Source organism: Plectropomus leopardus, chromosome 20 (assembly GCF_008729295.1).
Source record: "Plectropomus leopardus isolate mb chromosome 20, YSFRI_Pleo_2.0, whole genome shotgun sequence".
NCBI classification, from domain to species: domain Eukaryota; kingdom Metazoa; phylum Chordata; class Actinopteri; order Perciformes; family Serranidae; genus Plectropomus; species Plectropomus leopardus.
This window is the reverse complement of record NC_056482.1, coordinates 11,850,518-11,878,221: the sequence shown is the minus strand read 5'-3', so window position 1 is coordinate 11,878,221 and position 27,704 is coordinate 11,850,518. Positions and strand designations below refer to the sequence as shown.

The 27,704-nt window shown below is 39.1% G+C and overlaps 1 protein-coding gene across 1 annotated transcript in view; it reads right to left on the bottom strand.

The window, feature by feature from the left end:
- LOC121959628 (astrotactin-2-like) overlaps positions 1–4,307 on the bottom strand; it is a 353,725-nt gene extending 349,418 nt beyond the window's left edge. The window contains exon 1 of the mRNA XM_042509044.1: positions 3,744–4,307. Coding sequence (XP_042364978.1) covers positions 3,744–4,173 — 430 coding nt within the window. The 5' untranslated portion in view covers positions 4,174–4,307. The remainder of the gene's footprint in view (positions 1–3,743) is intronic.
- Between the last annotated feature and the right edge of the window lie 23,397 nt (positions 4,308–27,704).

Genomic DNA, 27,704 nt, shown 5'->3' with positions numbered 1-27,704 from the left:
ATCCAGGGAAAAATGAAGAACCCTACGTGACCACAAACTGACGTATATTACAAGTTATGCTACATCGATAGCAGCACAAAATACATTTACCATTATGTTATATAACGCAGCAGGTTATACACAGAAGATTACCAGAAAAAAATCCTCATAGACAACAAAATCCCATGGCTTTTCCTGAACTTTCAATTATTTTTACAGATTTCATGACATTTTCAGGTTTTCCATGACCAAGGGAACCCTGGTAAAAACTAGTTATGTTGGATCTTATCAAGATTGCACTCTTTAATAATTTAGTTTCAGGGTGTTTTTTTTCATACTGGAAAGATTAATTTGGTTAATTTTTCACTCATCTACGATGAAAGGCATATTTTAAAAGTTTGATGTCAAATTTTATGAATGTTAATTGGAGCATTCAAATGAAAATCGATTTGAATTGGATGATTATTTTAACCCAACTCTATGGTAACACCCCCCCCAAAAAAAAATTTTATAAGAAATAAGAATTTTGTTATATAAAGGAAAAAAAAGCAGCTAGGGAGGAGAGATGGTGTAATGTATAGTAACAAATTCTCTGCACTTTATACGTCAGTCAAGTGTAGCACAGTGGTAAACTGACTGATGAGGCAATATCTGTGCATGTTAAAAAAAAAAAAAAGGCAGCGAGCACATGCGGGGAAAAAAAAACAACTTGTTAATCTGTTTCCAAGATAAAAATGGGAATGTTATTTTAAGCATGAGAGGTCAAAATGTACAAACAAACAAGCAGGTGCCTCATGTGAGACACTAACTTTCAATATGTTTTCTCTTTGCTCTCACAGCCAGTGAGAAAATCTTGGATTCAATTTCAGTTACTTAAGACCTGAGATCTTTTCGTATACATTTGTTTGCAACAATTCTATTGTTCTTTAGTTCAGATTACATTATTGGAGTAGTTGTTGGGGTTGTTATCCTGTTATTTTGCTCACCAGCACAGATGTTAACAGCTCCCTGAAAGCTTCCGGACAACACACATTAAAAGAACAGACTGAAGTGTTGGTGGGTGGCTGCCTCAATCTAATACGGTCTGCACACCACACGCTCCTATATAAATTTCAGCGGGGACGAAAAACATAACATGAAAGGAATAAAAGAATAAATAAAAAAATGACTATGCCCATTCGTTGGCCTAATAAATAAGGGTGCATCCGTGTATTTTAGTGGGGCTTAATCTATTCTAACATCCCGGAGCACTATAATTCACAATTTTAATAGGAGTGAGAAAATAATAATAAGGTGGAATATTGATGAAAGAAATGCAATTCTGATCATAAAAATTCACTGTCTGTGTAATTTAATTTGCTCATTCTGTTCCACTGAATCAACGACACTGCGTGTTTTTTATGATGTCAGGGTACAACATTTCATTTCACAAGCAGAACTCTGCCACTAATACATCCATCAGGGGAAGCTATCGAGATGGCCCGATGTGTTATGGTGTTGAATACCGAAAACAGCAAGAATACAGGTGACACCAAAATGTCAACCTGTGTTTTGGACTCCCGTGTCAAGATCTTAACACAGGTAGAATAATATATTAGCGTTTTACATCTCCATCAGCTTTCAGTGTGTGCTACAGTGGTTTAATGACATACCCAGCATGGGTTTTGCAATGCCAGCTTGCAGTGAAAAAGCAGTATTTCCTGGTAGATTATACTATGTCCACAAGAAACATGTCACTTTTGTATTTCATAATGGTATTAATTTCTATTTAATGTTAGTTTTTCATTGCGAACAGGATTTATTGTGGATACAACTACACTAGAGCTTCAGTTTCACATTGTGGTCAACAGCATGGGCGAACATGCTTGCATTCATAATATTACAGCCCTTTTTCTCCTCGTCCCTCCACAGCATGCAGCCATGCACTGGAAGGGCGAAGCAGCAAATTTGCTAGCTGGCTGACTGGGAGGACAGAGAGGCCTTTCTCACCAGTCAACGGCTGTCCTTAATGAGAATAGAAAGTGATTTACTAGCTTAATGCTCCAGCCCTCAGCCTGCCTGCCCGCCTTTGCTTTGCGCAGCCAGTTTGCTCGGCACTCTTCATACAGAGAAAGAAACAGAGACCGGCGAAAGAGGGGGAGGAAAAAAAGACGATAGCAAGCCAGAGTCTAAAAACTGTAGTAATGAGACATGGATTTTCTCAGTACTCACATCAACGACCTCCACCATGCATCTTTGTATATGCCCTGTAACAGTTTTGCTATCATACCGAGCCAATACGGTTGCCCTGAACTGATTGGGAACTGGAAAGCATGCAGCATTGTGCAATTATGGTCCACCCTGTGTGGCTTATTGCATTTGACAACATTACAGTGTGCCCCACACACACACACACACACACTACACTTCACACAGCCATAAAAACTCGGCTCACACACCAAAGGGGGGGGATATAGAACATCCATCTTTCTCATGACTCTGTGACATAAGTGAAAAATATGGACAAAGCAAGGTAAGCAAGATCCTTTCATGCATAGTCTGCTCCTTTTACAAAGCAAATATCTGTTTTTGGGTAGTGGACGGCGAAAATATTTTCGCACTATTATGTCCTATATGATTATCAAAGTAGTGATGCTAATCCAAAGACCCTTTTTTAAAGTCAATGGCCTTAACAGAGAACTTCAGATGACCAGTGCTTTTAATTCACTTTTGCCTGCAAGGTTTCCACTCATTTTCCCGGACTAAATTTCAAAACTTTTCCATGACTTTTCAAGGATCCATAATAACATTTTTTTTTTCAACAAACATATCAGATTCAAACAATTCAAACATTATTTCAGCTCGCTGGCATACATGAAGGGAGAGCCAGAAGGGGCCAAAATGGAGAAACATACGTGATGATAAACGAAACGTCACACACGGACACATTAAAACTAGAGAATTACAGCCATGGATAATAAATTTGCTGATATGTTATTTGCAGAGGATTATCTTAACAGTTTCATTACACAACAAAATTTCCTGACTTTTCCAGAACATTCAATAATTTTTTACTAATCCCATGACTTTTCCAGGCCTGTAAAACATGCCTGCATGACTTTTCTAGATTTTTCACGACCGTGGCAACCCTGTACCTGTGACTAAATCACAAAAAGGGGACATGTGGGTTCCCTTAAAACCTATCATAGCCATATGTCACAGTGATGCTGGTATTTTATTATACCACCAGCAATGCGTGTGTGCTCCGAATTATGTGCTCAAGTGAGAATAAAATACCAATTTCATGCATATTTGCAGGGCCAAATTGCATTCCTTGATTGGGGCACCATACTTAGGGTATGCATGAAATTCAAAGTCATAATCATGTTCAACCACAAAATAGGAGAGACAGACAGAAAGAAGGAGGGAGAGGAGGGAAACAGAGTCACTTAAACATGAGTTAGTTTGTATCCCATGTGGAAGCAGCAGTATTTTAAGTAACACAGGGGAGAGGAGGATGTCCTGTGCACATCATCTCTTCATTTAATTTTTAGTTGCACACCAATCCGGATAAACAACATTAGTTACCATGGAATCAAAACAAGATCATGGAAACAGGACAGGTGATTAAAACGCCAGGGAGTGCGTGCATGAGCGCATAATTTGGGAATATAGCCCAGCATGAGCACAGCCTAGCAGTGTGTGCATGGTCCCTATGCGCACAAACGTGCAGCCTGGTTGACTGCTTCTCATGGTGGTAGAGGGGGAAACACAGCAGTTCTTACCGAGTGTGAAGTAAGGGAGAGCTGTGTTGTCAAGATCATCCATTACGGAAATTCGCCCAGGTAGGTCTGTTCTAACGAACAACAGGAGTCGGGATTCCCCCCCTCCTCCTGCTGCTCCTCCTCCTCCTCCTCCAACACCAGTTCCTCCTCCAGGTCCTCCTCCACCAGCACCACCTGCTCCAGAGGCACCCCCTCCTCCGACCACGTTCCCCGAGGCTCCGCCGGTGAAGCTGAACTCGTTCTCCCGGAGTACGGGCAGGGTAGACACGGTCACGGTTTTCACCTCACATGGCGCCTCCGCGTCGCTCTCTTTCTCCCTCTCTTCGTCGGCCGATGTCGCCCCTCTGTTTGCCCGGACTGTCAAGGTCCCCGTTATGAAGAAGAGCCCCGCGAGAAGGACGCGGAGGTGCAGCGGTAATCTCCTCGCCATCCCGCTCCTTGTGTGTGGTTCTCTCGCTTTGAGTGGGGCTCATAAGCTGCCCGTTCACTTATAGTACAGTCGCTGCAAAGGAGTCGCGTCCGTCCAGGAGGCGGCAGCACAGGTGTAGTGAGAATGACATCTTTCGGCTCCTCACACATATCCATCTGCGTTCACACTGAGGGACAACAAATCACTTAAAGGCGGAGAGGCACGTGTCCATTTCAGGACGGACATGAGGTGGAGTCAGCATGTCGCGTGGCCTTACTTATGACGAAAAAATAAAAATTGAAAAAGTTATTTCTTGCAAAAGTGAAAGTAGAGAGTTCGTATTTCTTCAATGACATACTTGGCGCATTCATTTTTTTTTTATTTGTTTGTGTTTTGTTAAAAGAAAATAAACCCCAAAAAAAGTATATAAACACTTGCAAACACTTGTTTCTTCCAGAAACACGGAGGGCAATGAACAACTTAAGAAAACATGACCCAAAAACTAACAAGAAACCAAAGAGAAGAAGAACAAGAACAAGAAAAAAAGCACTAAAAATTACCTGAAAGTTAGCACAAAAAATGGAAAGTAAAAACTAAAACAACCAAGGAAATGACTTGGGGACAAAACGTGCTAAAATCAGTCATTCTGCATCATAATTTTAAATATATGAATAAGATAATTATAAATATAATTTTTTTTATAGTCAAATTTGTGTCTAAAAGTTACCTTTTTTTATTTTTATTTAAGCCAGCTTGAGTCAAGTGCAATGGACAGCCTAAGGCACTGCCTATAATTTGTCAATAAGCACAATAATTAATATGTGGCCTCAGGTCTCCGACTTACCATAAAAGCAGACTCGACAGCGAGTGCTTAGTAAAGGGTTTTCAGTCATTCATACAGCTGCTGTCAACTTATTCACACGTGGAACAAATTATTCCAGCTCTTGCAAACATAAAAGTTCCTTTCTAGTCTACTACCTCAACAAAATGTGCAGTTTCACTTAAAAGATCACATTCACTGTATTCATCCCTCCTAAAAAATGTCACAGGTGACTGCATCAGAAATGAAAGTGAGAAATTTTCATAGCAAAATCACAAGGTGTTTTATGAAGAAATACAATGGTTACAGTATACACACAGTTGCATTAATTCTGAATTTAATATAAATAAGTCGCACATCATAGATATACAAAAAAAAGTACAAAGTAAAGGCTGTCTACACGGAGTATTTTTCACTTAAACTTATGTAAGGAGGCAGGCTGTTCTAAAGTTTCAGCATTACATAAACCTTGGTCCAAGACCTCAAAGTTAACATTGACCATGGTCACCACTTGAACATTATTGGCTCACAGCTAACCTTTTGATATTATTGGATTCTAAGTCTAATGGCCTGTAGGAAGTTGAATGGGTCTAAGAGACCCACACGAGGTTAAAGTCCAAGGCTTCAAATGCAGAGCAGTTTTATTTTATTTTCATTTTTCATGTATTTCTTTAGATACTCTTAATTAAAAATGAAAAGGCATATGCACATATTCAGGTTGGGTAACCCATTTTTTTATTTTGATTTATTCTGGATCACCCAGAGTTCTAAATAAATCAAACTATTTTTTTAGCCTTTTTCTTCCTGTCATTAATTAACCTGGCCTCTGGAGGGCAAGAGAGACTATTTGCACCCTTGTGCTCTGTCCACAGTGCTGAAATGTTTAAACTTACAGTTTCCCAACGCTTTACACTACACAATGTTTAGTACTGTAAAAAAGCAAAATATCTCAGCCAAATATTCAATGCTTTGGTGGTTTTCAACATCTTCCTGAATGTCCCTTGTCACTATGTACAACTTATTTTGTTTTATTTTTCCCCAGCCACATCATGTCCCTTGAGTGTTGCGTAATGGGACATGAGTGTCCATCAACACAAACACACACACACGCAAATTGTGTATGCATACTGACATCTTGAGTTTACTTATTATTTGTCACTTCTCCAGTGTGAACATACTGCTCACTCCAAGCTTGCTTAGACTTAATATGGAAAAGGGACACACTGCCAGCCGGTCTCTCTGTCTCTCTCCATGGTGCTGAAATATTCAAACACTCTCTCTGTGTGTTTTTCTCTGTGGTTCCGAAGCATTCACTCGCAGGGTCTGTCCCAGTACCCACACTTGCAGCCTTGAGCACTTAGGTGCACATGCACATGCCACCTGGCAAGTAGGCACATGGATTCTTTGTGAGAAAGATTAAAGATGCCTACGTATAACCATGTTAGCCATGCAGCTTTCATGCATGCCATTGATAATGATACTCTGCATTTACCTGAGTCAGTTTTGCTGCTGAGCAGTCAACTGAACACACCTGCTCTCTGTAAATAACTGACCACAGCTTAAATTACAATTACCAGATCATAGCTTTGACTACAGTGACTAGATAGGACTGCATAATTACTCACACTTTTCAGGGTAAGGAAGCTAATATCTGCCGAAAAGGTCATTGTCACAAGCCTGTTTTTAGGAATACAGTTCCTTAAAGAGAAACTTACCCCCAAAGTTTTGGCTTGAGATGGTGACACTGGGGTGTTAGTGATGAAAGCTGCCACCATATATGCAACAACCAGATCAGCCAATAGCAAAATTCAATTGTAACAGCAATGTTTTAACTCTTAGAGGGCAGTTGCTATGCACATATATAACACACTATGTAGGAATCAAATACTTTGCACTGAAATGTTAAGATTTGGACCTAAATCCATCAACAGCACTTAAAAATCAATATACATTGGGGGTTTTTTTGGCTGGAAAAAAGCGGTTTGGGGTGGTCAAGGGTCAAGTTTCCAAATCCGGCTAAATTTCTGTACTGGTCGTTTAGTAGTCCAGTGGTCAGTGAGTCACATTTATTCTCCTAGGCATGAGTGAAAAGGGCAGCAGCGAATACACTCAACCTACACTTGATGCACTTACCCTGGTACTGGTGTGAAGCAGCAGTCAGAGCTATTGGATTCAAAGTGTATCCCATAATTCATCATGGTCTGCTGCACCATTGTTGGAGGTAATGCATCCATTAACTGGTTCTCCACCTGAAATGGACATAAATAAGGATATAAAGGTTCTTGAAATGTTGCATTGGTGTCAGTACAATCAATGATCCAATGGCCTATAGCAGGGACTCCCACAGCAGTTAGTATTTGATGCGAAACTCAAAAAAAAGGAAAAAAAAAAGATGCTTATACTGCCTTGCAATGCTCTCTGTTCTGGGAAGGCAAGAGCAATTACACAGCTATTTGTGTACTAACATTATGAATTATGAAATTTTGGCAGAACTTGTTGCCTTGTTGCTGCTCCTACTTATTTGTATTTTTGCAGAAATAAAAAAGCATCTGAGCTCAAACAACTGAGCCAAAACTTGGCTCAGCAATAGGGAGACCTCATTAACTAAGTGAGTCCGAGTGTGTCTTTTAAACCCACCACACAATTGCAATCACCAAAAATATGTTGCAAAAGTCAACACTTAAATTGCAAATACTGAACCAAAGGTGTGAGTGTCAAAACAGCTTGTCTCTGTGTACCTCTCTTTGTGGTTTTGAGACATTTCAACCTGAGATGTTTTTTTGTAGGAAGTCCTGGTTTTCTACTCAGGACAGTATATTTACTTTGGGCCTTTTTATTTAAGAGTTGCTTGTATTGCAGTTTATTTTAAGGGACAATATGCAGTGGCTTTTTCATTTTATATTTAGTCATGTCGAGGCAAATCTAAAAATAAATGCACAACAGTGAACATTTCAACCCTATTATCTGGGCAGTGCATCCCATAATCTGTACGCTTCGATGTTGACACAGAGCACTTTCCCCCCAGTTGACAGCTGACCCTGTGCTACCGTCATAAGTCACCAACTTTGCTTACGACACTTGAGTGGCAAGGACGTGCTACCTCTGTCTGTTCCGTTGTCTTCCCATCTACTCCTTGCATCTCTTCCCTGCATTTTTAAATGGGGGGAACTGAGACACGAGGAAAGAAGATGAAAGTAGCAAAGACAAATGAGAAGAGCCCCGTGTGTATTTGCTCGCATACTCAGTCTCTCCTCATTGTGCTGAAACATTCAAACCCAGCCTTTGTCTGTTTCTCTGTTTAAATCAACCTCAATTCAAAAGAAGCACATGTCATATTGAGTGCGAATCAAATACTGGGTTTTCGGCTTTCATTTTTTAAAAATTCCATCATTTAGAATATCACATAGGCAAGGCCTAATCTTTTTCTTTCTCTTTTTCTTGCAACAAACTTATGCTATCATTACTAATACAAATCAGAGGTGGTCGTAGAAGTCACAAGTAAGTCTCAAGTCTCACTCAAGTCAAGACAGGCAAGTCCAAGTCCTTTGGTTTGAGTTTCAAGTCCCTAACAAGTCATAATGGGCACTTCCCCGCATGATATGCCATTTTACCGACAGAGTTATAATGTTGGCTTAGCATTAGCTCACAAACTTTGTTAATATTGGGCTTGATGTCGTACAAAGTTGTAAGTTGTTGCCTCTCCATCTCCATCCTGACCTATACATTTCGCATGCTGCAAACTGTTTTTTTTTTTGTGTGTGTGTTTTTTTGTTTTTTTTTAATCCATGTGGTTCAAAGAATGCGGAGGTCAAAGAATGCATCAAAATTCAATGACTAATGATTTCCATTTCCAACTTAGTATGGCAACTTCATTGCCTACTTAAATAACAGACACTAATCACTAAATTGAATAGATTACCCATTAAATAATGCCAGAGGGGGCATTTACATATGTATTTTGCAGGTATGTACACTCAGTCATACAGACCACTTTCTATTCTTAAACGGGTTAATTTAATGTTATCAGTTTCATCAACTTGTGTTTACAGTCTTTGCTTTATAATGGGTAGGCCAAAAGCAAGCCTATTTATCTTGCCACTGACAACTTAAGTATGCATGGAGTTAAAAGCTAATTGGAATCCTTAAATCACTGTTTAAGTTCTGTGGCTCCAGTGTTTAATCCATACTTTGAAGAGCTAACATCAAAGTGAACCCATCGAAGTCACTGCCACATCCACCACCCCTACGGTAATTTGCATTTGGGCAACTTTCTCCCTTTCCCTTCTGTATTAATTTGACATTTTAGTCAGTCTGTCATAATGATTTCCTGATAGAATAGTTGGCTACAAAGATTAGCCTAAAGGGCAAATCTGACAAGCTTTGCTGTCCTCCTCGTGAAAGTGCTGACATTGTGGATAGATCTGGTGTGGGCCCACGGAGCATATGCCGTAGTTTTGCAGACATGACCTCTTTTGCTGATAGATTTCATTGAACACTGTCTGTCTTTAATGGGTAAACAGTAACAAGACATCAGATAGGATTGATTGATGTCGGTGTGTTCAGCGAGGTGGCGGAGAGCTGCAAGTAGCAACTTAAACAAGGCCATGGAATGGAAAACTGCATTGTTATTAGCTGATGGAGAGCTGTGGTTGGTTATATGAGATTTATTGCTCAGGAAATTGCTTCGACCTGAATGCTGTGGCAGCCTCTGACTCTCTCAAAATTGAATTTAATAGACAACAAGCTAACGTCCACTGCACCTAGACAGAGATGGTTAAACAGATTTCGGTGGCATAATGAGCAAAGGACATGACCTTTTCCTTCCTTCCCTTCCTTCAGCGAGACTGGTAGAGTGGTGTTTAATGTCAGCAAATGATTGAAAAGTCTGCCTTTTGTTCTTTCTTTCGACTTAGGTGTTAATGCTAGACTTGGGAGTATTGCTGTCTACCAAGCCCTTGAATAAAGGTTCAGGCTTGCCTGAAATCAGACAGAATTGTCAATTTGTTGCACTCTGTTTCCATCCTCAGTCTGACACTGTGTCTACTCTTTTCATAGGGAAGGGGAATTCGAATACCCGAACCAATCACTGGAGATCAACACATTCGCCTGAATCCAACATCATTTTAAGTCCACACTGATGCATAGCCATGCCAACATACTGGTTTTTCCGGATTTGTAAAAGCAGCTTCCTTCAAGAAGAGCCTAAATGATATAATCGTGGTTGATGAGGGTAGACCTGTAAGGAAAAACCACACCTTTCCAAGGTCAAAACATCTCTGAGTCCTGTCATGGTCATATGGTCCGAGGAGGTGAAGAGTATCCTCCTGATTGAACTGACGGTCCTATGGGAGAACAGTTGCAAAGAGGCTAAAGCTACCAAGTACCAAGAAATGGCTCATCAATGCAAGGACAAAGTGTGGCAGGCCTGGCTATTGCCATTTGAGGTTTGCTAGGCAGTGACTGGCAATTACTGCTGACCCGCCAACTGGAGGACCTTGTGCTTCACCTAAAAATGTCCAAAGAGGATGCCACCTGACAAAATCTTCTCCTTGTCATAAGAAAGTAACTAAGGGGTGTTAGCATCTAGCTGTTTCTTGTAAATCAAATATTGTTCAGTAAGCTCTAAATCTTTAAGTGGACCTGTGCAAAGGTCAGCCACAGAAGACTGTGGATACACACATCAGTCTGTATACGCGTGTACATGAGTGAATGCGAGGCCCTAGCAGCTTAATGATCTGTTTATTTTTTGCAAGCGACGCCCACCAGAGTTTGATATCTACCATAGATACAGGTTAGAAGGCTGCAATGAGATTAAGATCCCATGGGTGCCGCAGGAATAGCACAAATGCTGTGAGTGTGTGATATATTTATTCTGATGTGGGCAGTCAGCATGAGCTTTGTGGACTGAGTGTGTCATGAAATTTCATATATGAATATTAGAAGTTAGTATGACTAGATTCAACCTTTAATTTCTCATTTGTTACAAAGCTGAAAAAGTCAGTTAGCTGAGGATGGTAGGAATAAAAGGACACAATGCACAATGTCATCTCCAGGGATCAGAAAAATAAGGGGGATATATCTGTACATAAATGCAGGGCAATCTATTTAATTGTTGTTTAAACATTTCATTCAAAACCTTGAATGTTAACATTGACTTGAAAGTTTCAAAAGGCGGCTTCCTTCATAATCTCCTTTAACAAAGGATACACTGGACCATTCTTTACCAAATGAAAGGAGGTAATCTGTCCCACAGTTCTTTGCGACGGCAACATTTAAAGTGACACGCCCCATTGGCTGTCCTTTGAAGAATCAACTATTTTATCGTCATTATTATTATTATTAACAAATCTACAACCTCACATCAATATAACAGGCGTTTACTGAGCTGTGTGCTCGTTCTTTTCGACCGTATCCCTGGCTTCAAAATGTCTGTCCATTAACCACCGTGTGACATCACATTGACAACATCCAATTATTTCATACAACCTATCGCCATGACATTTGGATGGCAAAAAAAAAGTACTTTGTTATGAAATCATGAAATTCATGAAGTCATTCAACTAACTTGTTCTTGTAGCTTCTTCATGAGTTGGTTTGTGTAGCAAAGATCCTGAGAGCTGTGTGCTGTACTGGCAGTGTTTTCCTGTGCTATCTTTGCTAATTGATTAGTTTAAGTTATCTGGAGACTGCCCCAGTTCTGCAGGTGTAAACAAAGAGCTCCTCAATTAGAATCTGGGTTACACCTGGAGGACAAACACACACCCACAAAACACACATAAGCACATAGCAAACAACATCTAGCAAATTGGTTTAGAGGGTGCTGAGCACACATTCCAACAAATGTGTACAGCAGGGTACTGATAAGTCCTTTTGGTTGAAAGTACAGAGACTTCAAATCTGTTCCCCCAATTTGTCGAGTGATGTAACACATGTGGGGGTTGGACCTTGACAAATTTCATGGTTCTTCAAAATGGCTTCCATCAGCACTGGTACATTTTATGAACTCAAGAAAGATAAGTGTGTTGGGATGTAATTCTGAGTGTTTCACTTTAATCTGTGGATTCCTTTCACTGAGTGAGCCTCTCAGAGTTAGGTTAGTGAGGTTTTTATAGCAGCATCAGCATTTTGTTCACGGAAACACATGTGGTTTTGTACTTGTCCTCCATAGAGGACATGAAAAATGTACTGTTTATTATACTGTAACATAGGAGACAGCTCCTTCACTGAAGCAGAAAAAAAACTAACACAGAATCAGTAGGGAGACTAAAGCATGAATTGACTTATGAGATGATGAGGACCCATAAATTCCTTGGAATAAAGTTCTGCCACAAGAAAAAGTAAAGTCAAAAAACCTTTAAGTTGAGAAATTGAGATAGAAATTTTTTGTTCAAATCTCTTTGATTAGCTTCTTGGTCCAAAACTAAACGACAAAAGCACAGCGTGATCTGAGCAATAGTAACACATTAAATATATCAAATATAATTTTGCAATGATTTTGGTCAGTGTATTAATTCAATGTTTCCTCGACCAAGTCCTCAACAAACGACAACTAATAAACTCCCACTTATCATTTATCTTTTATGTTGTATCATTCTCTTGGTTGATGTTTTCAAATATGTTCATTGTAAATCACTGGTAAGGTCAACTTAAAGCGCATGGAGCAGTTAAATCATGTAACATGCAGGTTTGCTGTAGTTTCTGTTGCAGTCCTGGCCAGAAAATAATACCACAAAATATTTCAATAAACCATGCATTTACATATACAGCTCTCCTCGTGGATGGATTACTGAAGGGGAATACTGGGCACAGGCCCAAGGGCCAAAAATGTCAGGGGGCCCCTTGGCCTTCACTTGCAACATGTCAATCAAATTACAATGCACTGACTAAAGGAAGACTTAAAATGAGACGTAGAAGACTATAAGGACAAGCAACGTTATTTTTAAGAGACACACAATAACAACAAAAATGATGAAACAACTACAAAATGCAACAAAGCAACCACAAGGAGACACAAAATGACTAGAAAGAGAGAGAAAATGACCAAAAGAGACACAAAATTATATCAAAGACACACAAAACAGCCACAAAGAGAAACAAGCGCCCCAAAAAGATGCTCACAAAAAGACGCAGAACCACCATAACCACCTATGTGTCTTACACCTGAGCTAGTGGGGCCCCTTGCACATCTGTGCATGACATAAGGGAGTTTAATGTCATGATTGATCGCTGTTTGTGCCAATCCGGGTGCTTGCAGTCAATGGTGCTGCTGGCAACTGGAAAACGGGAGCTCAATGTTTTTGAAACTGCTACTTTGAAGACTCTGGCTCTAAATGACATCCACAGCGCAATATGGCAGCAGCCATATCCGGAGTATTTTGGCTTCGGGTTTATACAGTGGGAGGAAGTGGAGATGTTTATATACAGCCATTGGTCTGAACCTTCTACTGAAACTATCAACATTTGTTTCGGTGAGGACAGCAAGAAAGCACTCCCAGCCCGTAGCCACTGCTGTTTTATGCCTGCTGCAGTGGAACCATACAGCTGATTCATGCCTCTGCTACGGTGGGGCCATGGACTGTTGTCATTCAGGGCCATGTCCCACCTCATTGACAGGTCGGTGGTTTTCTGACAGACTCCAAGTGTTAGAAAATCTACCTCTGGATGACCCCACCCCCTGCTCATATCCTCTTCCATCATCCCCATTGAGAGCTGCCAGGTCAGCTGTCACCACTGTTTACCATCCAAATCCTGGCCCACCGACTCACCCATCCGTTAGTCCCGCTGGTGACGGACGGGGTAGGTGGGACAGTCAGGCAAGGTCAGAAGTATGGCCTTAACTCTCATTACTCTGGCCTTGCTCCCTACCATTACTTTAAGCTTTCCTCCCTCTGCACCTCCCCAATCCATCTGTCACCAGCATTAAGAGCAGTGCAATATATTCCTCACCCCCAGGCATGTTTCATTACAGCATTTAAGCTGTTGCTCTTGGAGTCTACTGCAGAAACTTGTTCTGAGACTTTAAAGGGAATTCAAATCCATTTTTTCTCAACCAATTTTTTTAATCAAGTACAGCTTGGTTGCCTAGGTGTTTATTGACGGAATGATTATAATTGCTAAACAAAAAACAAGTGCAGGGCGGTGCAAATTAAAGTCTGTTAGACTTTTTTTCTAAATATCAATAAATATAATTTAAAAAAATGCTTTGTCAAAACTAATTTAGGCATTGCTCGGGGCAATTTCTTTGTTGTTATCAACTAGTTTCAGCTGCTTCTGCATCTTTGTGCTTCCACTTGTTTTAGTTTGAACTTTTATGTCCACTGCTGTTTATTGTGAGATTTTGAAGCATTAATGATCAGACTTATAAAAACTGTCTGGATGAAATGTTGGATATATAAGAACTCATTCCTGTCAGAACTGATTTAATCATTTAGTTTTGCTGAATGTGTCTGACTCTTTAAAACTGGATGATCTGATCAAATTTAACTTTAAAAGTAAGAGTGAATTTCGACTACTTCATAACTTTAAACTAGAATGCCCCCTTTGCGGTTTATCGTCAAATCCTATTTGACATTTGTGTGAAATGTTGTCATAAGTAACACATGCATTCTTGAGTTATGGCCAAAAACATGTTTTGTGAAATTACAATAAACTTGCTCTTTGACCTTTGACCACCAAATTCAAACCAGTTCATTCTTCAGTCCAAGTGGATGTTTGAGAGATGAGAGATAAAATATGTGAAATATAATAATAACATGAGATATAATACAATGTATAATATCATAAGCAAAGAAAAAACAAAAAAAAAAACATCACATCCCCTCCTTGAGATATTGGGCTCATGTGAACGAGACAGATGCAATGTCACAGTGACCTTCACCTTTGACTCCCAAAATCCAATCAGTCAATGTGAACGTTTGTGCCAAAAAAAAAAAATCAAAAATACATCAAGCTGTTACTGAGATATTGTATTCACAATAATAAGACAGATAAGGTCACAGTGACCTTGACCTTGACCTCTGATCAGCAAATTCTGATCAGTTCATTGTTAAATCCAAGTGGACGTTTGTGTCATAATTGAAGATATTTCTTATTAGGTTCACAAGAACCAACCCAACCCAACAACCCAAAACTATAATGCCTCTGGCCATGGCTATCACCACGGTCGAGGCATAAAAATTACACTAAGCGTGTGGTTTGTTTACAGTAGAGGATAACTATTTCTAAACTTACATTAGATTATGCCTCTCTGACTTTGAGAAACATCTGTTTTGTTCCCAGAATTTAAAACTGCAGCTCTGTTAGATTCTGATTCTACAGAAAGATGAAGCCAGACTCCAAAATAGAACAAAGAACAGAGATTATAAAAGATCAATTCCTGCTTCCCTGTACTGGCCTCCAGTGGGTTTTAAGACTCTCATTATAGGGGCTGGTTTTCAGGATGAAAGGTAGGCCAGCAGCACTGACATTTGTATGAAGAAACTGAAAATTAAGTCAAATCCTAAGCCAGTTTTATTGACATATGACAAACTAGCCCATAAGACAGTAAATGTGTCCCAAGAATACAATTTAAAATCAGCCTCTTGGTCTTGAAGGCCAAAGGTGGTTTGTTACTGGGAAAAAAACAACAGTACTTTTTACCTTGTATGATCTGTTTTATAACCCATTATGTTGACCATGTATCTTACATGTTCAAAAACTGATGTTAGCACTTACTTTTGCAGTATGATTTAATCCCTAGTTTACCATTAATTGGGGATAAATTAAAAGTGTTGCCTGTGAAACAACATTAATCTTCCATCCGATAATTGCACAATTAGGAGATCTTTTGAGCAATTAAAAGAAAAAATAGCCATGAGTTATAGTTATTTCAGCAGAATACCCCAAACTGGTGCTGTTATATTTAAAGGATTAGAGACACAAACAGAATACACATTCTGTCCACTAGAAATTGCAATTTCACATCTCAAATTACCACGCCACCCTTTCATATTGGATGGTTAACCTTTGGGTTACAAATATTCCAAAGAGAGGGAAAGTGTAACCAGTTAAATTATTATACAGTTGCAGAAGCACATCCCCGGAGAACTGAATTTCACCGCAAACTGAGTTCAGCAATCAACATATCATACCTTCAGTGTCCGCTTATGTAACACGTACCCTTGACCTGATACAGAAACAAAGTGCTGTACAGGATTTCAAAAGAGGAGGAGGGGACGGACCTGAGTTACTAATATTGCAGCAGAGATTATTAGCGCGCCACTGTATCTCTTTCATCTGGTGCACTCTGGTATCTGCTCCAATGCCCCTGGCTCATCAGCAAGACCCCAGACCTAATTTGCTGCTCCTGACATGACCCTCCCTCACATTGCTGTAAAATATGTGCCTTCAAAGCCATTAGATGGACACAGAATGCAATTACAGCAGCTGATAATTAATGCTGTGACCACAAATGTGCATGGAAGAGGGTTTTTTTTGTTTTTTTTTAAGGATTGCAGACTGGATACAGTAGGTTGTGAAAGGCATACCCAGAGAGCGTATCCTCATTTCAGTTATGCATAGAATTATATATAGTATCACAACGATAGACGTTCTCATTAAATGTGACCAAAGTGTCAACTAATGAGATAAATATAAATATACAAGTAATCCCAAAATTGCAAAAACAACTCTGAATGTTATGTTTCAATTTTTTCTGCTTTGGTTTCAAGCTCATGTCAGATAGTGATGGATTTCTTTACATGGCCATCTGCTCCAGGTATGCTACTGTGAGTAGTTACATGACACACACCTAAACTGCTAAATATAGCTGCATGCTAACATCAGGAAAAAGTGCAATCTTGGTTGCCAGTGTTGCAAATATCTCCCTGATTTCAGATCATATTCCTGCTGGTTTTGTACTGTTTAGAAGACTTTTATTGGTGAGCTAAATCAGAAAAAGCGCCGCTATATGAATACAAAAATATAAATGAACCTGAAAATGAGCACAGGTCCCTTTAAGCGTTTATACAGGTTTGGAATTATTTCAAGGATAAGTTAGCCCAGTCTGTTCACATATGCGCTCCAAAGCATAATTGTGATGATTTTTAGATGTCAAGACACTGCTTTCTCACTCCCAATACTAATGAAGCACATTTTGTTTTTTTTGGGGGGGTAATAATATTGGCAGTTTAATTTGTGCATAATAGCGAGTTTATTTTCCCTTCCTTTCTGTTAGATTCTGAGCTAATGATTAAGTAATAAGTTATAGTTTGGCCAGAGGCTGGATGCTCGTCTTCTCATGAGCTTATTTGACAGACAGAATAAACAAGGCAACATCTGCATTACAAATGTGTGCTCCCAGATACAGAGAACAGTCAAACAGAGAGCCATACTTGAGATGCAAAACATACAAGGTTGCTACAAACCTATTTAAGAGTCAAGAGCAAACTCCAACAAGAATATCAGATTTAATTAATAAACTGTTGAACAAACAGATTTGTATAAATGAATAAACACTACCAGTAAATTGAATAGTGAGGCCTTTGTCCAGTGTCATAATAAGTTACTTATTCATATCCTGTGCTTATTAAAAGCAAATGTTTAAATAATAACGTTAATTCCTAAGTTTTGCTGAAGTCTGAAAGATGTTCTAGACAAATAAGAGCAGCAATATGCAAAATCTGCACTACAATTTGCATACAAACCCCAAAATATCACATTTGATGAACATGTTTGTAGTGTTCTGCTATAGCAGCGTATAATTACTTGCTTTTTTTTAGCTGAGGTTGAGAGCCTGCAAAACAGCCTGTAACTACAATGCAGAATATGAGAGAGACCACGCTTTAGTAAGGTCAGTTTTTTTTTGTATATATATATATATAATAATGCAAAAATACACAAAAACGCAAGCCTAGGCTTTGCAAAAAATAAAATTAAATACAAAAAATAAATAAAAATAATTTTATGTGATACCACATCAAGCTATAACCAGGTAGCTACAAATAGCTGGCACTAAAATGAATGACAAGATGACTATGGCACAGTCATCTTGGGACAGTAGTGAACACCCAAATATGGAGGGTGGGAAGCACAATCAAAACATATCTCTTTTCAGAAATCATGAACTGGTGTCTCAAGATGATCCACAGACCTTGTTGTAAGCGGTTTCATGTAGGATCTAATTTCTTTCTACTCAACTACACGAAACAAACTGTCGCTAAGTTAGATCCACCCCTTGCTCATTGACAGCTCAGGCTTCTGGTCTAAATTTTGTCACTTCTGGCTCCAAAAATCAAGTTAGCAATAGCCGGAATGAGTTACCAGGTCTTGATTTCTGGAAAGACACATTGCTGTATTTTTTATTTTATTTTATTGTATTTGAAAGAAGGCAGATAACCGATATCTACAACACTCGGGAACACACACCAAAACAATAGATAGATAAAATAGATAGATAAGATAAATAGCACTACAGGTAAGAGGAAGAATATGTATTTTTGGTTTTAGGGTGAATGCAGTACTCCTTCCCTTACTATAACACCACTGGACTAACTGAAAAGGAGCCACATGCGTGTAAAAGAGACCAGCCACCAGCCCCAAAAACATCTATCCAGCTGGATGATCTTATATGGATTATGTATAAATCAAACACTTGATATGCTGTTGGCCACAGTGGTTCAGAGTTAGTTCCAAATTTCACTGGGGGCACTCATACAAACTTAAATGAGAGGGACAACAAACACAAAAAGCTGTTAATAAGATACAGCGTATGCCAAATTTTCAAAGCACCACACTGCTTGATTTTTTTTTTTTTTTTCTATTATTGCCAGCAAGCTGGGCAGATGCAACTTTTGCCAATTATTCTGGGCACATCATGACAGAAGAACAGCAACAATGACAACATGTAAAGGGTTAAAATATCTACTTTTAATATAGTTAATTTCAAGACATATATAGACTTTCCCACCATGCACTGCTGTTTGTTTTAATATTGGTTAATGAAAAGAGGCAGTGGGAAGGAAGCCTGGCACAGGCAGTCAATATTTATTCTGAGCACTGTGCATTTGCAAATTTAATTTTACCCTCCATTTTATATTCTGTGGAAATGCCAAATATCATCAACAAGGGGGGGTTCCACTATGCAGCAATAGCATCTTCAGCTTAACCCTTTCAGCAGTACCTAATATGGTTGTTGTATTCTTCTGCCATGCTCACTTTAAAGGTGGCTTAAAAGATAGAGGTAACAAGAATCCCACCATTCTAGCTAAACAACATAAAGATAAAAGACAGTATGATGTTAGAAATGTAAATATACATCAGCGAGTGTCTTTTTTTATGTCTTCTTTACACTTGTTTACTCTCATAACATCCCTCTAAAACAATATTGTATGGTGGCTTAGGATTCAAATCACAGTTTCAAAAAATAAAGCAACATGCCCGGCTGATGCAAAGGGAAAAAAACAACTTTTGATCATTCAGTTTAGTGCCTATAGAAACATCCCTTTAAAAATATGTCTTCCCTGTGGGAAGATGGTGAGGGATCATGTCTTGGCAGTGTTGCCAGTGGTGAGAAATTGGACAGTGTGAATCGCTAAACATTATTTCTCCCTTATGAGGTGAACTAGCAGCAGCTGAATTTATTTGTACTAGAGGAGACAACTGACATTACAAACTTAATCCAGATTAAATTTCGGAGAAAAGGGGGATGAATAAAGAATGAAAAAGTAAACTCATCATTCTACGTTTCTTTTAACCTAAAAATGAGGTACAGGTCTCATTCATGATGGCCAAGTGAGAGAAAAAGACAAAAAAAAAGATTACAGGTATAAGATGTGAGAATGACAAAACGCCGGTTTAGTAAAATAATAAAACCTTAAGAATACTTAAAGATCTAGTGTGTAGGACCATGGCATCTATCATTGAGGTTGCAGAACTGAAACTTCTCTCATGTGCCAAGCAACAGTGGCAAACAGTAAAAATTTGAGTGGCCCTATCAAGTCCCAGTATTTGGTTTGTTTGTTCTGAGCTACTGTAAAAGAACATGGCAATGTCCTTGGAAAAGGACCTGCTCCATATGTAGACAACGGCTCATGCTAAGGTAACAAAAACACAGTGATTCGTATTTTAAGACGGTTACAAAGAAATAAAAACATAGTCATGAATATTAGATTATTTTTTTGCCAATAGATGTCCTGAAATCCTACACACTGGACCTTTAAAATAATTTAAATTAATGAGTAAACTGAAGCACGAACAGCTGGAAGTGAGACAGCATGAAATTAGAAATTTAAATTGCCATATGGATAAAAATGAGGTAAGTTTTAGATTATTTTGCATGTTATTTACGGCTGCAGGTACACAGGGAGAGAAACTTTTTCAAGAACAGTATGAAAAAAAAAAGGTTTGTCAGATGCTAATGAATAAAACCAACACAAATCCAAAACAGTTGAAAAATGAAAACTGAAAACTACAAATTTTAGAAAGCAAGAGACATAATCATACAAATAACATCAAAACAAAGGACGCAATTCTGGAGAGCTTCCGGAGTATGAAACTGGGATATTTTAGCCTGCAAGTCTGCCCAGCAGCAGCAGATATATTTGATACAATGATAAAGTTTATCCATGCCCATGAAATTGCAATCCACTGTTAAGCCTTCTTGAGGTGCATCATGTGTAATTCACTGAAAAATCCGAGAGGCAAAGTGCCTGCCCACTTCATAACCCCAATAATTTACTTACACTCCCCCACCTGCTGGAATGCTACACAGTGACTGTGTAATTGTACCTGCTTTGCACCTGCTTTAGATGCAAGGGTATTAATGTGATACCAGTATTATAATAGGTATGTAGACAAGGTCAGTGATCAGCTGTAACAACACTCTGACTGGTGTGGTTTCAGCATACATATTATGGCTGCATCAGTGAGGAGTTAAAGCTTTTCTCACCTGCAGCCAACAGGGGGCAGTGTTGTTCTGTGATTAAACTGATCACTTCAGTCTGAGACTTCAGTGCTGAAAAATCTATGGAGCATATACAGTGGGAAGGTTGACAAAAGAAGAAAATATAGCAAAACAAATGAATAAACCCACCAGAAGAGATAAGTCTTGGGCAGAGCCAAATGACTTGAGGCAGCTTCATTTGGACCGCTAAATCGGATTTTATGCTGAAATTGTTCAATAATTAGGGAATACAGTGAGGCTATCGTAAATGTCAAAGCAAATATATCAGCACAAGCTATCAGACCCAGGTACCGCACCACAAAATACCATGCGAGTCATTCCAGGGAGCCATGTCCTGTGTTTCCCCTGACCTCCCTAGAAATTCCCTCTACATCTACAACAAATCTGTTCACTGGAGGGTAGCAGCATGTTTCCTTTGGCTATTTGCATTTGTATACGTATATGTTTGTGAATATATGCATGCATATGGCTGCAGGTGTACAAAACTGCTCCCTAAGATATCAGACATCGCAGCCTCCAGTGCAAATGCTTTCAATTGCCAGACATATTAGATGTTTTGCCAAACACATTAGAGACATCACATTCACTTTAAATCAATGTGCTTTGCCTGGATAGTATCCTAATAGAGAGAACTTCATCTTATTTACATTCTTTTGCCACATTTTATTCCACCAAGATCAACACGCAGTTGCGATCACAATAACGGCGTGGCTCACAAAAACCTGAAGGTGAAACATTCACACAGAAGCTCTGCTAACTTTGTGCTAGTGCAACAATGACACCCCTTATCTTATGAAAGTGGAGAAGCCATGAATAAAACATGAGGTCATGCTTTTTTTTATAGCCTCTACAATACCTCATACACGGCTGGAATAGCTAACAATCAAAGAGTCAAGAGATAGGTTCAGTGGGGAGTGACTCTCTTTTGAAGTTATGTCTCCCTGGCCAATTCTGGATTTCTTTGAAAAGAATAAGGGAATATTGGACGATAGCGTATTTGGCCCCCAGTTGAATGTCTCTGCTTCTACTGTATTTATCTATTTACTTAATGGAAAATGGACTTCTTCTGTATTCAGCTAAGAGTAGGGATGTTGTGAGGGAGGATTTACACATCAATGCTCTCCGAACAATACACTTTTCCTCTTTAAAAGCCAGCTGATGTGCGTGATTGAAATTACTTTTTATTCTTAAATGTTGTCATTGATGTTGTGACGATGTCAGTGAGGCAGATTTTGGTTGTAGTTTGCTGATGTTGGTTTACTGTGGTATCGGCGGTGCTTTAAGGAGGCCGGGGCACATATGTTACGGAAGTTTTTGTGTTCAACAGCATTAGGTTTGTGCAGAAGTCTTCCGTTGCTTTTATATTCTGATCTTCTCTATATCCAAGGTTTTGGGATTGGCGGTTCAATGGTCAGGCTCTTGCACAAGGGTCATAAAAGTGACCCATATGATGCTATTTCATGGTTGTCATACACAATTTCCAACCAGAGTGTAACAGAACATTGGGTGAGCTTTTTACTGGCTTGGGAAAAGCTCAACAGGTGACAGAAATCTCATATTAAACTCACAGATGAATTAACAGAGGAGTCTGACAGGGTGAAACACAAGGTCTCAATTGGGAATAGAATTCTATGAATGGAACCGCAGAATCAAAGGTGTGGGATAGAAAAATACTTTTTCATGCCAAAAGAAGCTAAAGATCGATATAGTAGTTCAAATCAAGCGCTCTCTCGGTAGGAGATTGCGTTCATGGGTTGATGTCCTCGGAATACCAAAAAGGGTGAATATGAGGTTCAGGTTGCAGAGTGTGTGTTCATGGGGCTCAGGGCAGGGAGAGGCAACAGCAAAAGTTCAGAGCATACCAAGACATTCACAATGGGTCATGGTGAAGAGGGTTTCTCATATGGGATTTGTGACGTGCATTAGGAATCTGAAAAGATGACACAGAAGGTGCAGTTTTTTTCATGAGTATAGGTCTCAATTATTCATCAGAAAAGAAAATGTGGTTGAAAGCCATCCATTTTTTTCTAGAAATACCTTCAGAACCAGCCAAGTACCCTGATTATTATGATCATATTGGACAAGTCCGTCAAGCGCATCCAGTGCCAAAGCAGAGTGTCGGTGCTGGAGACCAGAGTTAACCAAGTGTTTGAATTGCCAAATCCTAACCAATCTGCTGTAATAACAACCTTTACCTAATCTTTACCTAACCTTAACAATAGTGTCCACACATGTTCAACCTGGTCAAACAGCAGCGAGAATTTTATGATGAAATATTTATCTCACTGTAGACGTGGAACTCTTTCATTTCTCAAGGACATAGTACCTTGATTATTTTATATGGCTGAAATATCTCAACAATTATTTAAAGGATTCTTGTGAAACTTTGTACAGAAGTTCATGGTCCCCTGTGGATGAACCCCATGGAAGTCCTCCTGCTTTTCTCTAATTCTACTGTAAGGCTTTTGGCTTTCAGTGATATGTGTCAACAACTATCAAATTGATTGCCATAAAATTTGGTACACATGTTTATGTTTCCCTTAGGATGAATTCTAGTTTTCCCCTTATTTTTCAACTATGGCATCCCATAAACTGGGAAGCTCCTTACTCTCTGAGCAGAGGACGAGATCAGCCACCATATAATAGAGACTGTAACTTTGTAACTGTTATTTGCATGTTATGCCATTGTTATTATTTTAGTGTTTTTTGTCACACTAGGAGCTATGGTTGCAGCAACATGCCAGTTTTAAGGTATACTATCATATTAAAGTTGACAATTATCATACCGTGTATAGTTGTATATCTATGATACTGAAAAAAAATAAAACTGGATGGAGAATATCACCTTTATTCTAATTATTTTCAAAAAGATGATAAAAACTCTTAATTATAGTGATAAAACATTTGCTTAACCAAAACTAACCTTTCTATTTTTAAGCCTTTAAGGGTCATTTTGACTGATAACAAGAACTATTTTGTAATACCGTGATATTTTCTGAGGTGATTATCATACTGTGAAAATTCCATACCATTGCATAGAGACAGACGTTGTGTTAAACATCACGCCTATGTTTTTTCAGAGATGACAGCATGCTATCTAAAATCGCACACTGGAGTGTCAGTGGTGCCACTCTTTGGTTTTGTGCAAAAATGCAAATTTGGTATTAAGAAAGGACTTTGTAGCATTCGAATAGCTTGATGTCTGTGTAAAAAGGGCTTATGAAACACACAACAAAGAAACTGTTAAAACTGTAACTGTTCAATACTATGTATTCATCTGCAAGTACAAGACAAAGAAGACAGATAAAGAACACTAACAGACAGTAACAGAGACATAACTTTAAGACACACTGACAGACAACAATAACAGGCAAACTGAATAACTGTATTACAGAAACACTACAGATACGACTGAACTGTCCGACCTGAAAAGCAATTCAGTGGTCCTGGTCGTCTGGGTAGAATCAGAGCAGAAAAGAACATGAACGAAACTAAAAAAAAAACAAGCAGCTTACAGCCTCACAGAGCTGCTAGGATAACTAGACTCAGCGTTGTTTTTGTTTCCCTCCCTCTCAAAAGTTAAGCACCATCTTTCTTTAAGTGAAGATACAACCGGAAACTACAACTGACAAGTGCTATTTCACCGGAGGATTTCCGCATATGGCTCATTTCCTGATTGCGTTTCACACCCATTGTTTACAAGATAAACAAGCTGACAACACAACACCGTAAGCGGGTATCTGTGTCAGTGGAGATCTGATCGAAAGTCATGTTTCCTTTAAGTAACAAAGTGAGCTTGGTTAGATACCAGAATCCAATTTGTTGACATTCAGATTTATGAGGTTGTACTGTGTTAAAAAGCTACGACAGGAAAACAACAGCATTTTGATGACACAAGTGGTTCTCTCCAGGTGTTCGTAGACCCCATCCAAAGGCGGAGCATCAACTTAACAGCAGAAATGCAGATTACAGAGTATCCAAAGGTTTTTGCAAGCTGTTAGAAGCCACTGGCCTGATATCATTAAGTTTAACCTCCCTCACTTCATTGGAAGCTGGGATTATGCATGCCTTTTCTAGAAACCAGGAATTTCGGTGAGAGATTTACTTCACAAGACATAGCAGCGGGAGTACATCAGCACATGGCAACCTATAGTGTCAGCTGTTTATTGTCTAGCAGCAGTCAGCCATCTTGCTGTCCTTGCTGTTTTTTTTTTTCTCGTCCCAGGGTGAAATGCTGATGTTTGTTCCTTCCTATGCCTCAGAAGCTTAGGATTTAGTAGTAAGAATCTGCAATTCAAATGCAATTATCGCCTTTCCCCTCTCTGTCACTGGCAACTCCATTAGCCAATTAAATTTGCAGTATCTTTTTATTGGAATTGCTTGCAAGTGAGGGACAAAATGTCAGTGGTTTCCCAATGATAGATAATTTCATTTTCAAAACATAATTGGACACAAGCATGAGTGCGTTGTTACTGAGTGTTGTTCAGGGCATGAGGGTAAAAATTGGAAACCTAAAAACCCTTGAAAAATAATCGAAAACTGGACAAGAGGGGGTTGACTCTTTTTAAACCCTGTGTGAACCCCTGAAGCAATTTTGTTTAATTACATTTTTTATGTTTTATTTTCAATCAATTCAAAAAAGTCCAATTGCATTTTGAAAGAAAAGATTGTGAATACCAACCACAAATGACCACAAGTCTGTCGGTTTCTTTGACCTTTTGATAGTGAGTCAGATGTATATTAGTACATATGATGTACTAGATGGGGCTTACTGTCTCAGCTACAGCACTTATATGTGTATTGATCCCAATGCACCTTTGTCTCACACAGCATGAATCCAGAACAGCGTCACATAATAACCCTTTCCATCTCTGTCAAAAGACATGATGACTTAACCTTGCTGCACTGGAGACTGCCAGCAAACTATTTAGCCTGGAGAGAGAGAGAGTAGGAGATATAGCGAAGTGTATTTATGTGTGTGCGTGTGTTCGCGCGTGTGTGTGTGTGTGTGTGTGTGTGTGTGTGTGTGTGTGTGTGTGTGTGTGTGTGTGTGTGTGTGTGTGTGTTTAGTGCGGGGGTGGGTAGCTGAAAGAGTGACTGCAGCTTATGAGCAAGTGTCTGACAGTGAGAAACACCAAATCAGAGAACAAGTCCTCACTCAGCCAGCAGCTATTGATCCAGGTTCAACAGGCCATCCAACAGACCATTGATCTGAGCCACATCTCCTCTCATTGGTCATCATCATAAGAGGTAGAGACACTTAGCAAAAAAAAAAAAAAAAGACAGAGCTTCTTAATGAGACATTTAGTCTCACACTCAACCTATGAGATGCATAAACAAGAGCAAAGGTCATTATCCTGACTCCAAAATGAGAAAAACATAGCAAGAAATGACAGCTGAGAGCTTGTGGGGTGGTCCACTCAATTTGCAACATCACAGCAGTATGTTGTAGCCACTGTAGAAGTGACTGAAACTGCAGGTTCTCCACTTGAAACACTCCTGCTGATGAGTGACGTAATGTGGAGTGAAACAATGGTGGAGAGCTGGATCAAGTTTTATTCAATCAGCTCCATAGTTTCACTGTTTGATTTGATTTTGGTCCAAGTTTGAGAGACAGAAAAAGATGGTTAAGTCTTTTGATCAACTGTATACTGTACGCAGAAGTTTCTGCGGTTCCATTCATAGTTAGTTTTAGCAGAAGCCCCAAGAGCCAATGAAAGTCATCCAGGTGACGTAAATCACATCATTTGACACTGAGCACTGGTTAGATGGAGGAAAGTCTACCAGTTCAGTTCATCTACACATACAACCCACATTGTTTTGATACAAAGCTGGTTAAAGTTACCCTTAAGGCCCAACACTGTTACCTAAATTTGGATTTTCTGGCTCCAGAAAAGATTGAAGCAGGTTATACCTGAAAAACCTAAGCTCAAAGCATCCTCTCAGAGAGCAATGTTTTTAGCAGTCGATGAGATTACTGTGAATGCGGGTAACCACGTGTAGGTGCCAAGTCATCCATATGAAATACATGATAGTGTGAAAAAAATCGAATGAACAGAATTCAGTATATCATCACTGCCAATTCCATTCAGACTCACACCCTAATAATCAACAGTGGGGCAGGTAATATAATTAATAGAGTTTGACCCCATGTGAAACCAGTACTTACACCCAACCATAACCTTTTTCTGAAACTAACTACATTGTTTTGGGGCCTAAACATAAGCAAAGTGAAACCTAACAAACTTAAAACCGCTGTTGCCTGACCTGAAATAGGCCATCTAAATTTACCAATAGATGTAGCAGCCTCCCACTGCCCGATATTTATGAGGCTTATAACTACAGATAATGGCCATTTAATGGGCTGATAACATCCCAGTTGGGTGCTATTATTTAGCACTGTATGTCACTGAGACACTATGAACAGAACATGTTTTCTAGATCTTGAAACAAGCAAAAGGCCATCATGGTGATACATACACACATACAATAAAAAATACAAATGTACTTCGGAATTAAGATGTCTAATGTAATATGAGTTAATCATGGGATATTTTAAGCCCCCCCTACCCCCCAAAATGTTGATTTCTGTATCAATTACTCATCTGTTTTAAGCTGCATTAGGTTTTGTCCCATTAACACAAACAAAAATACCAATCACAGTGGTAGACCAGCTCTTGAATTCAGAAAGTCAATGAAGTCAGGTTTTAAACAAGAACATAATTAAGATTCACTTTAATTTAGTTCCCTGTCTGTTTGGGAAGTACTGAGCATATGACTGGATAAACGAGA